General features: G+C 38.0%; 1 protein-coding gene and 1 non-coding gene across 2 annotated transcripts in view; one reads left to right on the top strand and one right to left on the bottom strand.

The window, feature by feature from the left end:
* Nucleotides 1-5,215: 5,215 nt before the first annotated feature.
* LOC104586134 (uncharacterized) lies at nucleotides 5,216-6,543 on the top strand. Its single transcript, XR_016082474.1, has 2 exons — nucleotides 5,216-5,871; nucleotides 6,309-6,543. It is a non-coding gene; the product is annotated as an uncharacterized LOC104586134 (transcript).
* A 6,994-nt stretch (nucleotides 6,544-13,537) lies between these two features.
* The window catches only part of LOC104586133 (uncharacterized), a 28,264-nt gene continuing 25,106 nt past the window's right edge, over nucleotides 13,538-16,695 (bottom strand). Inside the window, exon 6 of the mRNA XM_010243276.3 lies at nucleotides 13,538-15,966. Within this exon, the coding sequence (XP_010241578.1) occupies nucleotides 14,044-15,966 (1,923 nt within the window). The 3' untranslated portion in view covers nucleotides 13,538-14,043. The remainder of the gene's footprint in view (nucleotides 15,967-16,695) is intronic.

Genomic DNA, 16,695 nt, shown 5'->3' with positions numbered 1-16,695 from the left:
ATGACATGAAATTAGGGGTGCAAGTTGGGTGGGTTGGGTTGGGTTTATGGTCAATTCAGGCCCAACCCTAAAATTTGGGTTTAAGACCCGAATTCGAATTAGGTCCAAGGTCAAGCCTGATCTTCCTAACCCGAGCCTAATTTAGTGCATTCGGGTTGGGCTCAGGCTTGGACCAAGCTCAAGTTGGTCAATGAATTCGTTCCAAAATTATATATGTATATATGCATTTATGTAAATATGTATACATATATATATGTATGTATCTATGTATGTATATAGGTAAATATGTGTGTGTGTATATATATATATATGTATGTATGTATGAATGTGTATAATTGGACTGGGTTTAGACTATCTAAAGGTTAGGCCTGAGCCCGGCCCAAAAAATAAAAAATCCTGAATTCTTTGGCCCAAACCCAGCCCAAAGATTGAAAATCCAAGTCCAATCCATATAAAATTTCGGGCTGAATCAGTTTGGACTTGGACTAAGCCTGCGCTAAGTTGCACCCTAGATGGAATAAATAGGTTAAAGAGAAAATCCAAGCATGATGGCTCATAGTATAATCTTGGTAGAATAGTTGATTGGTATTGTCAACTGTTGATTGAAGGCACCAGAAATGTTCCTTGAGCAAATGATGATAAATTGAATTAAATTTGCTCCATACTTTCAAATAGAGGAATTATATATACAAGCAGCTGTAAAAGTTTAATTTGAGTCATCATTTTCGGCCAACCCTACAAAGATTTGATTGGTGTTGGTCACCCCTTGAAGTAGACTTCAGATCTCCACCGATGAGTACTGACTATACTAACTATACTTTAGTCCAACTCTTAAAGATGAAACAAACCCAAGACATTATGCTATATCTGTATAGACACAAACACGAGCATTCTACTGTGTTTGGTAATTGGTCTTAGTCTTGAAGGTGCTTGTCATTCATCTATATCGACTGCCATAGTTTAGGGCTTTCTTGGGCTGTAGTGTGCCCTAATATAAAACTCGATTCCATTCTTACTATTTTTGTCTTCTCATAAAACTAAGGGTCCGCTTGGTTTATAGTAAGAACCGAATGGTCTTTTTGGTTTGTAGGAATAGGGGTTTGGAATTGGAATTGGAATTGGCTATTCTGATTTTAACTATTTGGTTGGACGGAATTGGAATCCCATTCCTATTCCTACTGGAATGGCATTTCCCCATTTGAGAGAATGGTCATTCCCTGCCTCTCCCTTGGGAATGAAATCTCATTCCTACTAATTTTAATTTTCATTTCCATTCCTGTCTGAACCAAACAAATTATGGGAATGGACCATTCCGATTCCAATTCCAATTCCGGAGGATTTCTATTCCGATTCCAACTACGAATCAAATGGACCCAGAATCGTCTATTTCCATAATCTGTTTGGTTCAGATAGGAAATTCCAACTACAAATCAAACGGACCCGAAATCGTCTATTTCCATAATTTGTTTGGTTCAGATAGGAATGAGAATGGGAATTGAAATCAGCAGGAATGAGATTTTATTCCCAAGGGTACGTAGGGAATGACCATTCTCTCAAATGGGAGAATGTGTCATTCCAGCAGGAATGAGAATAAGATTCCAATTCTATCCAACCAAACAGCTAGAACCAGATAATCTATTCCGATTCTAATTCCATACCCCTATTCCTGCAAACCAAATGAGGCCTCAAACAGTAAAATTTTATTTCAAAAAGCACACCCCTAAGTAGGGATTATAAGGCCCCCTTATATTTAAGTAAGGGATAAGTTTCTCCTTTAAAAGCATCTAATCTTATTGATGAAAACGAAAACTATATAAAAGGAAATTCACATATGCCCTTCAAATGCCAATTTTTTATGTAATGAAATTAGATTTTCTTTTAAATATTGTCAAAATTTAAGTTTGAGAAATAAATAAGTATTATATACAAATACTAAGCATCTAATAATCCAATCTAGAGATTTTATATATATGGTGGGTGTTTATTATTTCTTGTCTGATTTCAGTTCAGAAAGTTCTAAAATCAGAGAACAATTAATGTCTGGGATAACAATATTAAAACAATAATATGATCTAGGGAAGAAACTAATCAGTTAACTGGTTATCTCCCTTCTATTGTGTTTGGTTATACATCTTATAGCGCCCACATATACATGAAATTTTCTTTCAATTGGATCATCACTCATTAGTTCTGCGCCTAAATGTTTTTGCTTTACTATTTTGACCTTAATTTTAAAACTAGCTTGTATAGCAATAAACATTCCTCATACCAAACTCATGTTGAAAGTGAAGAAATTTAGGCCACGTTTGTTCCCCGAGATTAATAGGGGTCTAGAATCGGAATCGGAATGGATTATTTCAATTCCAATATGGAAAATAGGTATGAAAAATTAGATTTCAATGAATTTTAACTATAGTATGGGAAAGAGAAGGAAAATATGCATGGCCCTTGTTTCTCCTTTTTTTTCCCAGTGAACCCTGCTCTCATTTCTCGTGGACAAAATAAACACTCCCTTTGCTTAAATTTCTTTGGTATTGAGGTGTGTTTGGCAAGGAAGCTTATGTTATCCTGATTCCCGACCACAAAACAGCTTGCTCTCAACGCTCAACAATTTGTGGATGTCTCTGGGAAGCCACACAGGCACACATTATAATACCTTAATTGTTATCAGAGAGTGGAGTCAGCTATGACTACTACACCAAATCCAGCTTCTGTCTCTAGCTCGGAACCCACACAGCCCAAACCAATGAAGCTCATCAAATTTTGTCAGCTAACAACTATATCAACTGATCACACACACTACGTTGGAGTTTCAAAGCATGGATATTAAACGTTCAGTCAGGATCCGGACTGACGAGAGGAAGTGATATGGAATGAAGGTGGAGGAGACGACCCAGGACTCATCACATCAAAGAGAGAACAGCAGAATCACGTATCCACAAAATTCCAAACCCATCCAACCCTAGGGTTAACGAATAAACCAAAGTCACGGATGTACACAAGGTGCAGTCTGCACTTTACATGCAGTCACATAGAAATACAAATACAGATCGAGAGAGAGAGAGACGACCCATCTCAGTACCTCACACCCAAAACTACCATCAAGCCAATTACCACTTCTTCCTAACCACCTTCTTTGCTGCACATTTCATTAACGCACACCCTTGTATTGTTGATCCACCCACTCCCGATCAGTTACTCACAAATTGTTCCCACATCTATACCCACAGAACACCACCGCCATGTGAAGAACATCTGAGAGATATTCTTAATGTGCAGTTGTAATTACTTGTGAACAGGAATGTAGAAACAAATTGTGGGTAGTAGATCTGAACCCTCATCCGCCATTCTAATCTTTCTTCCATCATTCCTAGGCTCCTTCTATAGCCCTACATACATCTCTCTCTCACCCATGTTCTTTATACAATTTGCCTCTGAAAATGTTATATCTTAATGCATGTTTACTTTCTTCGCCGTCCTCCAACCATCCTCTTAGATCTCACATTTCCCTATAAATCCAGTGGCCAGTGCCACATGCTTACATACATGTAAGTACAAAAATAGTTACATATATGTCTAGTTCTACACTTTTACTATAGTTATATTAAGAGAGAAAGAGAGAGTTAATGGTTTTAGTTTGGACGTCTCCATTTGGGAGTGCTTATTTGTTAAATAAGTGTTTATTTAATAAAGTGCCTTAAAATAAGTAATTATTCTAGTAAGTGCACATGAATGTTTGGTGAAAAAGAGTATTTCCAAAATGACATGATGGGCCAAAATGGGACAGAAAGAAAATAAGTGCTTAAAAATAAAACTCAAAATTTATGCTGTTTGAATAAGTGATTATTTTCAAGAATAAGTCTTATTTGCTGAGCTTATTTCCCAAACGCAAACAAGTTGTTGTTGGATGGCCCTTTGGCCCTGATCCAAAATAAGTACTTATTTGAGTAAGCACTAAAAAAACACACTCAAAACATAGGCAAAGACAACAAATTTAAGGGTAAATTTTAAATGTATATACTAGAAACATAGTAAACAAGTTCGAATTAGTGTACGTAGAAAGAACTCAACTCTACCTAAAGGTCTAAACCTTCACAAGCTATTAGAAGTTGGAACCTTTACCCCTGTGTCAATAGATGCATGGGTAAAAAACTGAAAAATAAACAAGTATGGAATTCCATGGGCTCAATTCCAATTCTACTTTTTCCTTTTGTATCAAAGCAACCAATCAAAATACAGCTAGGATGGATCTTGGATCATTGCATGCACATGCAACATGTGGCAGCTGGCCCATTTGATGGACAAAATTTGAACTGATGGGTGGGACAGTAAGCCCCTCAAATTGCAGCAGGATGACTTAAAACAGAAATTGATAATCTGAAAAAGAGACCCACCATGTGATGTGGGCAGAAATAATATCTCATCAGACTGAAATCCAGCCCAACTGGATAATCACAACAAGCCAATCACTGACATCCATGTCCAAGATTTAGAAAGGGAAGGATTCCTGCTTGGAATACAACAACTGTAATTGTTTGATCAAATGTTTTTTTTGGTAACTGTTTGATCAAATGTATATTAATTCTTCCCTAAACTTCCCTAAATGTGTATTTCTTCAACTAATCTGGTGACTGGTGGTTCATAGATGTTTACAACTCTAGTTTATATTTCATTAATCATGTATCCATCTTCTATACAAAGTGTGGTTTAATACTTTAATTGCTTTCTAATACTTTTAAACCATAGATTGATTACTCAGATCATGAACTGGAGTGGGTTGACCCGAAATTGTACCTTCTCCATACATACACTTGATGGGTTTGGATCTTGACAAAAGGTCCACATTATAGAACAAAACCCCAACCCAAATCCAACAAGAATGCAAACAAAATTCCCATTATATGTGCATCTTCCTTCAGCATCCGGCCCGTACAGAAATGAGAAATCCAGAGTGAATGCATACTTACCCCATTCGGACTCGGACCTGAACATTCAAGCCCTAGATTCAGTAACCCAAAAAGATAAAAACAAACAAAAAGAGTTGATAATATATACTAGAAACAATTGGAGAAGAATAATGCATGTATGTGAAGCATTTGCCAACTAGCAAGATTTGGCAGTTGCTTTTTGGGGGCTTTGCCATCTTCACGTGAATGGTTTATTGTTTTTGCACTCCTCAGCGCTTCTATAAGAGACCCAAGCTTTCTCTGCATCCACACAATCAAACCAAGTGAAGATCAAAGGATCGAAGCGGCAGGGAGGAGATTAATCCAAGGCCATGGACTCCTCTAAGATCTCTGCGCTTCTTATCATTTGCATGCTCTTCATCTCCTCAGCCACTCCCATCCTTGGCTGTGGTTACTGCAGCAAGCCCCCTCCGAAGCATAAGAAGCCCAAGGTGAAGTCTCCAAAGGGTCCCATCACCCTCCCTCCCGTCGTTACTCCGCCGGTCACCGTCCCTCCGATCGTAAAACCACCCATTAAACTGCCGCCTGTTACCGTCCCTCCAATCCTGAACCCACCCGTAACATACCCGCCGGTGACTGGTCCTCCTGTGAAACCACCCACCGGAAAGCCTTGCCCACCACCCGCAAAGAAGCCGGAGACATGCCCAATTGACACACTCAAGCTCGGAGCCTGTGTGGACCTCCTGGGCGGGTTGGTGCACATTGGTCTGGGAGACCCAGTTGTGAACCAGTGCTGCCCATTGCTCGAGGGGCTTGTTGAGCTCGAAGCTGCAGTCTGCTTGTGCACTACTCTCAAAGTCAAGCTCCTCAACATCAACATCTACCTCCCACTTGCTCTTCAGCTCCTTGTTACTTGTGGGAAGACACCTCCTCCTGGTTACACCTGCACACTCTAGATCCAATAGTTAAGTATATATACGAGATCTCAAACTAAAAACCCTAATCCCTGAGCTCTCTTCATGACTATGATTTTCAACTCTCAACTCTCTCTTTTTGTAGTGTTCAATCTGTTGAACTATCAATCTAGTACTATTTCCAGCCTTTTCTTTTGATTATCACTGAAATGATTTCTTGAAGTTTCTAACTATATATTCACGTTTTCACTATACACATTTGTTACTGGTTATGATAAAAGAACTTTCTAGATCATTACAGATTTTAATTCGCTTTGATCTCTCTCTTTCTCTCTGGGAAAAAGAGCATGAAATTACATGATTATAGTCTATGTAATCTGGTCTGCATTCTTTTTAAACTGTTGATCGGTTTGATCTTCTCTTCTTCTCGGTGTTGGGGATGATTCACTCTTTTTCTCATTGGGTGCTACTGTGTTTGTGGATGCAGGTCTTTAGATTGATGATGAATGCTTGGACGACGGAATCGACATGAAAGGATGTCGAACCAACTTTTGCCTTCTTTTGCTTTTTCATCTTCTCGTTAATTTTTTTGTAGTTCCTTCCTCGATTGGTACCACTGATGTTTGCTTTTATAGTACACATTTGTTCTTATGCAATTGTTGTATGTGTGTTTTAATTTTGTATCAATGGAGAAAGCGGGATGCTTTTATCTTTCTATACAATTCCATTTCTGATATTCAGATTCCCTTTTGGATTGCATCGCTCCTCAGTATTTATTTACACTTTTCTATTGGGAATATGTAGACCTTTTTTTAATCAACTGTGAGCACGTGAAGTGGGTTTCTCATTAGGGAATCTGCTAGAGTTGAGACAACAATGATAATCTAAAGGCAAAGGTTAAAAAGAGAAATGTGATTAACTGGAGGTTTTATTCTCCACTAGTACTGTACTTACTACCTTTGCATCAATGACAATTTTGGCCTGGTAGCTTTGAAGTATGAGAGAGAGAGAAAGAGAGACTGTTGATACATTTGGATCACCACTGATAATCAGAGGGCGGCCAACCCATTAACCAGAGAGGCCAGACTACAAGGATTTGGCTTATCCATCAGATGATCCAGATCATGACATTCCTAATTAAATGATCTCATTGTGGACAAATTTTACCATTCTCAGTTCTGACCTAGGTCTCTGGTGTGGGACATAACTAGAGAAATACATGCCAGAATTCCCGGTGCTCATTTGATTAATGCTCTCTTGGTGGGTCCCTTGGAGTGCTCATTGTTGAGAGAACTTTAATTTGGCTGTCTGTGTTCCACAGCCTTATGCTGTCTGCTACTGGAGTGGCTGGTATAAGGATTAACCAAGAATAGAACGATTTCATCATTTCTCCTTAATCTATTAGAATTCAATACCTAAAAAGAATCCACTAATTAGCATTAATTTGAGTGCATTATCAGTGGACATTACTTGTTCACAACTGGGTCTCCAAGCTTGGCTGGGAAGAACATTGATTTGGAGAGAAAGCATCACTGTTAGGAAGCTAGAGAGAGTTTTCTTTGACAATTTTGGCTCTATTTTCATGTCTGATCTTTCATTATAATCACCCTTTAATATAGTAGTTTAGTTTGGTTATCTTCACTTGTGGGTGTAGGGCATCCTACTACAAGCTATGTAATGTCCTTGTGCTTTGTTGTGTCTACTTCTCTTTTCTATTATTTTTCTCTATTTCTATTTGGTACTATCAGTTTCTCTGGTCTCATTTTGCACTATGACTATGTATAGATTGCCAAAAATTCTAGGCATGTCTAATTCAATCAGAAATTATGAAACCTTGACTCACTTTTTCTGGCTTGAGAGAAGTAGCTTTATTTGATTAGATATTTGGGGAGGGAAGTATCCAATAGCTTTGATTGTCAATATGCAATGTTTCTTTTTCAAGTAATATTATGTCCCAAAGCGATACTTAAATCAAAACCTCCTTTCTGAGAAGTGAGCACTAGGAAGCATGCTTTTCAAAACCAGACCGGACCGGACGGTCAGATCGGAAAAACCAGGAACTGGTCAGTTGACCGGTTTCAGTTTTCTCTAAAACCATAAATTTGTCCAAAACCGTTGATTTTGGTCAGCAAATCGCTGAACCAGGCGATTAATTGTTTAAACCGTTCAAACGGTTTTGACCATTTTTTGTTTTTTATTTTTTATTTTTTTATGAACGGGTCAACCATTCTGTTCAAATGGTCAGACCGTTTGACCCGATAACCGGATCCCTGACCGGTTCGGTCTCCGAATCGTTTTTAAAAACCATGCTAGCAAGATAAGTAGCAATACACCAGCTTCCATTTTTGCAGGTGGGATCAATTCATATACGTACGTGGTTCCAATCCTTTGTACATGACAGAGGAGTGTAAGGAGGTATTTGGTACAATGGCAATATTGCACTGTAGTTGCATTTTGGGTTGATAAATACAAATGAAAGATATGTATTGCCACATCATACGATCTAGTGTCATTTATGATTGAAACGTCGTCAAATTTAACCTCTTAGCTAGGTAGAAAGAACAATATGTATAGGTAAAAAATTTTCTCATACAAATTGCTGGATATTGATCAATTCAGAATGCAACAACAAAGCAACGCCACTGTACCAAACACCCCTCTAAATTGGTGAAGCAATTGGCTCTCCCAGAAGGCCAGAACAACCTACCCCTCCAAACCCTAAATTTAGGGCTACTGTTTTAGAAAAAAAATGAAATAATGAAATTTTACCCATTCCACCTTGTTTCTAAATATAGTTATTGGTGCTCTAACATAGGTTAAGACGGGGATAGAGACACGATTTATTGTATTTACAATTTTGTACAATAATAATTAATACATGATCTCAGTATTTCCATTCAAAACCCGGCCAACTCTAAGAAATTAAAAGAAAGCAGATTTTCAATTTGTAAAATATGGCTACCCAAAAATGTAAGTCACGGTTCATTAAGGTCCAGATATCAGGTCGCTACAGTCTACACCTGTTGGTTAATGGAAGAACAATCCCAAGAAGGGGTGTGGTCCATATATATCTGACTAAATGCATGATCACTTACATGGAAAATAACATTCAGCCTTCCTTTCTTTTTTTCTTGATGAAAGCCCTTTGGCTGATTCCACTAATCAACAAACCTCCGTTACAAATACTCTGACAACTCATCAGAATGAATGAATTCCAAAGAGGGAGGGACCATGTTACAACATGTTTGTGATCAACACCATAATTAGCTAGCCAAAGTGTGGGCAACCCTATTGTGAGCATATAAGCATGAGGTGTATTCAGTCAAGAATTACTGTCTGAATTCTGAAACTCTGAATTCACCAGGGTGGCTAAAAAAAACTTTGAATTGAAATGGTTTCTGCCAACCACTTTAGGGTTATACTGTGTTCAATACACTTGGCTCCAATAGCCATCCCTCCATTGGTGTCGGACCTGTCTATGCTCACTTTGATCAAATTTTGGGGAGGTATAGACCAGCTGGTGTGCTTTTGCCGTTAAGGGTGCTTAGTTATTCGGCTGTGTAGCTTGAACATTAATAGTTCTGTGATTTGTGTCTTAACACCAAAAGCTGAAGAGCTTATTCTGAAATTATTTAACCTAGCTACTAGAAGTGGAAATTTCTGTGTTTTCAAGGTATGGGTCCTAACCATCTGCTCCACCTCACTTCCCAAAAGAGCAACACAGAATATGTGAGATGATACATGATGGCAAAGGGTTGGGACAATTCAAGCTTTAGCACATGAACCCTATTTGTCCCTTCTCTTGCCAGAACATGCTGTGTCTGTTGATGGGATGGCCCGTAGCTTGGAAATAATCTATTTATGTAGTTTTGCTCTGCATTCAAAGTTCAAAGACCAATTATTAAATGAACACCAGAAAAGAAAAGAATGAACTGAAGAAAGACCAATAAGATTGATTAATGGATTAATGGACCCAAAATAAGGATAATTGTACAGCTTTTGCTGAAAAGATTTGTATATATAGACTTACAACATGAATGTCGTGTATCCTTCGATAAAACAAGGACCCGGTCGGTTCATTCAGAGAATTAGGACTAGCCATTAATGGGTTCCATCTACCAAAATTCATCATGGTGAGATCAAGTTTAATCATAGTAAATAAACCTTCTTATGTTGCTTTTTTTTCCTTTTAACTTTCTTCTTCTTCTTTTTTTTTTCTTTTTGAATTAAATCATGTTAGTAGTATGAAAAGAAGTGCAAATTATCAAAGAACATATATAATACTTGAAGAGTACTAATTTTCAAAAATAATATGGGACAAAAAAATATAATACATGTTTTTTATAATTTTGAAAAAAAAAAATGTTTGCATGTAACTTATGTCAAATTTTTATTCCAAATTGTACATGAATATTGCTATACCTTGTTTAGGATCTTACTTATTTCATGGATATAATTGACCCAGAAGACAATGTAGCCCCACACAAAGAGTTGGACCTTAGGCGTTTAGTGTTTTTGTTTGGAAATTCAATCGGGCATACTTTTCTTACAGTCTTGATTACATATCAGAAGCCTGTGGCAAAGAGATTTAAGGGTGGAAGAGGCAAGGAGGAACTTGAAGACTGCTTAGCTTGAGGAAGCATTCTCAATCTGCTGAAATGATTCATTTCCCACCCAAAATATTTAAAAACCAAAATTTTGGTTATTTTTAGCCCTTAGACAATAATACGAAATTTTGTTATTGTGGTTGACAAAAAATTCAAGAAAAAAAGCTTTTATATATTTGAAAACCCTAAAAACCATTAAAACTCGTTAAAAATAGAAATTTATCAATTCACAGGTTGGGTCGTGGGCATGGATGTGCAGCACGTCATACCATATCTTTTTATCATGTTTTGACAGTTTGTTTCAAATTTACTTAAACCATTTTGACTTTTACATTTTTATTTTTCTGTCTTTTGCTTTGTATCTCTTCACGTTTCTGTGTCTTCAAATAAGGCCTTGCACACTCTTTGAAAGAAAATAAGCAAGTGCACGTCTACTAGAAGTCTGTGGGTTGTTTCATATTGTAAAGCAATTTGCAGAGATCCAGTTGCACCATAAGGGGGTAAAGAGGGTTTTAAGGAGAATGATCAAGTGGTATAACGGAGCCCATCCAAGTTTACAATTTTCTCAGACCACAATTTGCATCTCCAAAAGCGGTTCTACAACATTGCTGCACTCCGGGTTCAGAAAGCATAAAACAAGTTTCGTTCCCTTCTCATTTACTAATTTTACAACATATTCTTTAGAAGTAGGTTCATGGACTTTGTTCCACATGAACGAATGACAATACAAACAGCTTAACTGATGAGGGCCCCGAAAAATTGTCATGGATGGATCTATTTTATTAAAATTTTATTAAATAAAGGAAATAAGAACCACAAGAAAGGATGGCCTGCCTTGAAATTTTATTAAATAGAACCACAAGAAAGGAAATAAGAACAAGGGAGAGGCATAGCCTGCCTTTATGTCCATATCTAATTTTCCCAAGAATAGCATCCATAAACTTTTCAACTAAACTAAAAAGACAAACATGATCCAGCTTGGTTTGGTTGAAATTGCCTGGAACCTCAACATGAGTCCCACCTCCCAACTCAAGCCCAACCTAAGGCACAGCCAACTGCAACCCAACTTCAAATGGAGCTGGATCTGGATCAGCTAAAAGTAGAAAAGTGGAGAAAAGATTTACATCAAAAACGTGGACCACAAGATAAAGAACTTTGCTATCCTACGAAAAGGGGAGAGGGTATGTAACTCTCAGCAGAATAAAACCATATGGAAGAGTCCATGTTTTGAACCAACCAGAACCCTTGTGTGCTTTGCACAAATGACTTCCGGGCACAAGGGCTCTCTATTGCAGAACTGCTCCAATATAGATATGAATGGAAGAACTTGAAAAATAAGGGTGGTTAGGATTCAGTCAAGATTGTCAAATAACTCAAATATGTATATACATCATGATATATGCAGAACACTAGTTTTCTCCATTCTTTTTTCTTCATAAAAAATAAAGACCTATGTGATACCCTTTATCTCCCCCTTTTAGATAAATAAATATAAGAATCAAATATTAAAAGTCATTATACTTTGCCTCCATGACATTCTCCACCAGCATCCCATTGTATGATCCCATCCCATCTTTAACCTGTCACTCAGGTTGGTTTAAGCTGCCATCAACATTGGCCATTCTTGGTCCCGTCATTTTTAATGTTCTGTGATTTGAGCATCTTGTTTAGTTTTTTAACCAAAAAATATAACTTATTAACTATTTAATACTTTTTTTTTTGCTCCAACACAAGAAAGTTTCTTTGCTTCACTTGTAAAAACATAGCCGTTTTAATACATGCACAGTAAATAAGATAATCCAGATGCTGACCAACAAAATAAAAAGATAAAAAAGATAATCCTGGTATGTGAAAACTATCAAACTTTTGAAAGATTTATAAAGGGACTTTTTCTCTGAACCCCGCTTCTTGTTAACACGTAATATTGATTGCATTTCACAAAAAATAGGAGTATGACGAAGACTTGAAATTTGTGTAGAATAGAGAAAAAACAACAGCCCATAGATTTGGCACGCAGGCAATAATGAGTTCAGATCTGTTCTTCACAAAGCGTGCCTCATACCATCCTCACAGCACATCCCAGCCGTGTGTTGGGATGAATGATAACATCATCTAAAGGAGCTGGAATGCTCTCAAATTCAATGCACACTTGCAATGCGCTGTGAGGTTGGTGTGAAGCGCACTCGAAAATAATACAGAAGGAATGGAAGTAACAACCATATCCTCCAAGTTCCGATTTTAGATCTGCACCCATGACGTCCCACAGCACATCCCCGCCATGTATTGAGAACATCTCCCAATGATTTGAACTCCCAAGCTCCAACAGTTGGAGACAGACATAGTGAACCATGCTTGTAAGTTGTCATTCATGGGAAAATGTTCTTAATGCAAGCAGGTGAAGTGAAGTTGGTGTGAGGTGGTGCATTCAGTGAGGAGCTCCAGGATCCCTTCCGGAATGCAGTACAAAAGCATACGAAAGTGAAATCATTATGGCAGGACCGTTGACAGAAACGAGCGCTTGGTTTAAACGAAGGGATGAAAAGTTTTCTTGGTCTCCCCAGTCTCACTTTTCTCTCTGCTCTTCCGGGATTTGTCATTTTATTGCTGATTTTAAGGTGGTGACAGACCAAATACCAGCAGTCTGCTCTGCAGTCCCACCGTCAGCCTGTGAAAGTGAAACCTCTCTGCAAAACAACAGAAGACGTCATACCATGCAACAAAATGGTGTATATACCTGTAACTCTGTAAGCTTTCCTTTTAGAACATTCACCTGGGATCGTATTCATCCAATCCTGCTGCGTTCTGTTGTGGCCAGTCCTCAGTATGCAACCGTTCAATTCTTGGGTATGATCTTGGCCATTGTGATAGATCCCTTTAAAATTAAGCCGAATCTAATACAAGCTTGCATACAGAGGTGAAAGCATGAGACGCTGCAATATAAGGTAATACTAATACATGATTCCGATGGCAAAAGGCCAATGCACCAAGCGTTTGGTCAAGTGAAAGCACTCACTCTGCATCTGGTTGACGTGTAAAGCTCAATGTTGCATTAGTTCCTGAGGTGAAAGAAACAAGAAACGGAAAACAACAAAAGAGAACAGCGAAAGATGGTTAAAGCCGTGAAGGCGCCTTCAAATAAGAGGATCAGTACTCTGTATGACACGATTGATTGCTATTTCTTCTGGCTTTTCTCCTGCTACTACAACCAGAGTAGAAAACCAGAAAAGAAAAGAAAAGAAAAGACTCTTGCATAGGAATTGACCTTGATTTTGCATTTGCATTTACTTTCCAGAATGAATAATTTTTTTTCCTTGAGAAGAGACCGTATCTCTCCCCCCTTCCTTGTTGAATGCCAACTGGATTAGCCACTAATCATAGTAATCTGAATCAGAAAAACTACACTTGAATCTGAAACGGGGGCATCTGCGGTAAACAAAAAGTGCCATGCCACCAAACCCTAAACATAGAAAAAGCTTATTCTACGACTCATCATATATATGTTACAGATATCCTAGGCAATTCCTTCGTCAACCTGGTAAAACTCAAACAGGGTGTTGGGCTGGACACTTGATCAATTAAGGCCACCAATACAACCATCAGGAAGATCTCTTCATGTTACACTGCTGGGACAAATCTGGCATGGCTGCATTGTTTCAACTTTGAGAGTGCTTCTTGTGACTTCCCTTGCAGGAGATCCACATAAACAGCTGTGACAACGGCCTTTGGGTTGTTGGGTAATGCAGATAGTGCTTCGGTTGCAAACCTCTGGGCCTGATCAATATCGCCTTGGATAATGGACATGGTGGCGAGATTTACATATAGGGTCCCGCGAGCCTCTTCTGGTTTGAGGAACACAATACCTTGAGATTCTTCTGCAGGTTGATTCTTGGGAGCCAGTGAACCACCATTTGCCTCTTCACCTTCTCCACCTTTCTCAACTCGCCACTTTTCTCTGTCTTCCTCACTGTATGGCAACTCAATCTTCCCATCTGTAACATAGACTGACAAATGCTCAGCAGCTTCCGTTAGCCGATTCAAGCAGCACAAGGCCTCAGCTGCATATACATGACCTAGGAAAATGTATATCCTTGAACATTCTGGAAGCCTCAAAAGAGACTTTGCAGCAGCTAGTGCCTTCAAAGGATTTTCCAGATTCAACTCCACATATGCAAGGTCTGCTAGTACAGCTTGCTTGATCATGTTGTTCTCTCTTCTGTACATATCTTTGTAAGAAGATACAGAACTCTGTAAGGCAGTGTTGGGACTTACTCCTCCCTTTGGTTCTTTTGTGTCCCCATTTGCATTAGCCGAGGCAGAAATTAATGTTGCATTTGATGTTTTTGAATCCCCTACTGACAAATTCTTGTGGTTTGAGCTCTTCAGTGATGAGGATTGGTTTGATTCATCTTCCTCCAAGACAGAATTTGATAAATCTGCCTTCAGATGCTTTGACTCAAATCTATTCAATAAATGTAGTGCATTGAGAAGACATTGCCGAGCAAATGGCATTGAGAACTTTTGTTGACTATCACCACCCAAAAACTCATCATTCTCTTCCATAGAATTCAAATGCCTACTTCTCAAGTTCCCATCTTCCACAACTAGTTGCCTCCATTTCCCTTTTCCAATAACATGAACCCTAACCTCACCATCAGTGGGAGTACCATTAGATCTCAAAAGACCTTTCTCAAGTGCAAGTATACAGCATTCAGCCATCCGGAGCCATAGGAGGGGCCGACTATGGAAAACTAAACTGGCCTTCTGAAAGCAACGTGCAGCAACTAAAGGTTTGCCACATGCCAAGTATTGCAGCCCACAGTTGTACACAATTAGGAGAGATTTATCTTGTGAGAAAGTTGAAAGCTTAAGAGGATTCTCTGACCGGAGTGACAAACTACATCTCAATGCCTTGGAGAAAAATACATTTGCAGTGTGGTCTTTCCCTAGTTGATGATAGATGCACCCTAGATTGTTGTTGAATATGCTTGGCGTCCCTGATTCTGTCCTATTACTTGATGTCATCAAGAGTTTGATTGCTTTACGGTGATTACCACGAGCAAACTCTAGCTGGGACTTTAAAAGCAATGCTGTGGAAGAATCTCTACCACGTGCTATGTTCATAGCTAGCTTAACTTCTCGCTTTGATGCCTTTAGGTTTCTAGTGAGAAGCAGAAGTCGGACCTTGTAAAGATGCAGCTTCAACTTTAGATCAACAGCAGGAGTAGGCCGATCAGCCGTCATTCTCGACAAATCATGTGATGATGGTAGGCTAGCTGGCCTAGGCCCACTAATATCCAGTGTTGACAGTAGAGATTCATAGTCAAGTGCCTCATCTGATAAGGTTCTCGATAAAGGATTTTCTGAGGCATTTGAATTGGCAACCGAATCTGAATTAGATATATCTGGAGCAGTTGAATTGCTTAGTGTGGAGGAAGATTTCACTACTGGATTTGAAGGTTGATGTGTGGTGTTTCCATTGTCACCTTGATTAGTCATATAACCAACACCAAAAGCTTTTTCAATGTAAAGAATAACATCCTGGACAATGAATCAGAACAAAATTGGTTGAGACAGGCACAAGAATAAAGCTCATAAACAAAAAAAAAAAAAAAAAAATAGCAAGACACTGAACAGATAGACATTTTCCCAATAAGAGCATTAAGAGTTGATTAATTTACCCAAGGTAAACTAATGAAAAAAAAAATTACCCAAATAAAATAACAGAGAGCACAATCTCTAAGACATCTTGAGGAAAATATATAACAATGAATAACAATAAAAACATATCAGAGAGCACAATTATAAGATAAGGAAGCTAAAGATTAGACGATGAACTTTATCTTTAGTATTTTTAAGTGAACCAACCATCATAAATGTTTTTATATATGATTTCTAATGAAACCTTGAATACTAGGTTTTTATACTGCCAATAAACCACGATTTACTATTCACTAGTTAGATGTAGAGCTGTAATCGGATCAGATTCGGCAAAATCAGACTCCTATCCAATTATGGAAAACTTGCATCCGATTCCGATCCGAAATCCGATCGGGTTTAAATTCGAATCCTGACGGACTTGGATTGGGTTCGGATTTAATCCGACTCCGCTTTAATTTTTTTAAATACAAAAAATTAAAAAACTTATTTACTTTTCAACTTTTATATATAACAACTTAATGTAAATATACATACTGAATTTATTATATATAATATAATATATGATTTTTTATAGCTTTAAATATTATTATATAAAATTTATGTATTAAA

The sequence above is a fragment of the Nelumbo nucifera genome, chromosome 2, assembly GCF_055504915.1.
Source record: "Nelumbo nucifera cultivar China Antique chromosome 2, China Antique-T2T, whole genome shotgun sequence".
Taxonomy (NCBI): domain Eukaryota; kingdom Viridiplantae; phylum Streptophyta; class Magnoliopsida; order Proteales; family Nelumbonaceae; genus Nelumbo; species Nelumbo nucifera.
This window is presented reverse-complemented; position numbering and strand designations above follow the sequence as displayed.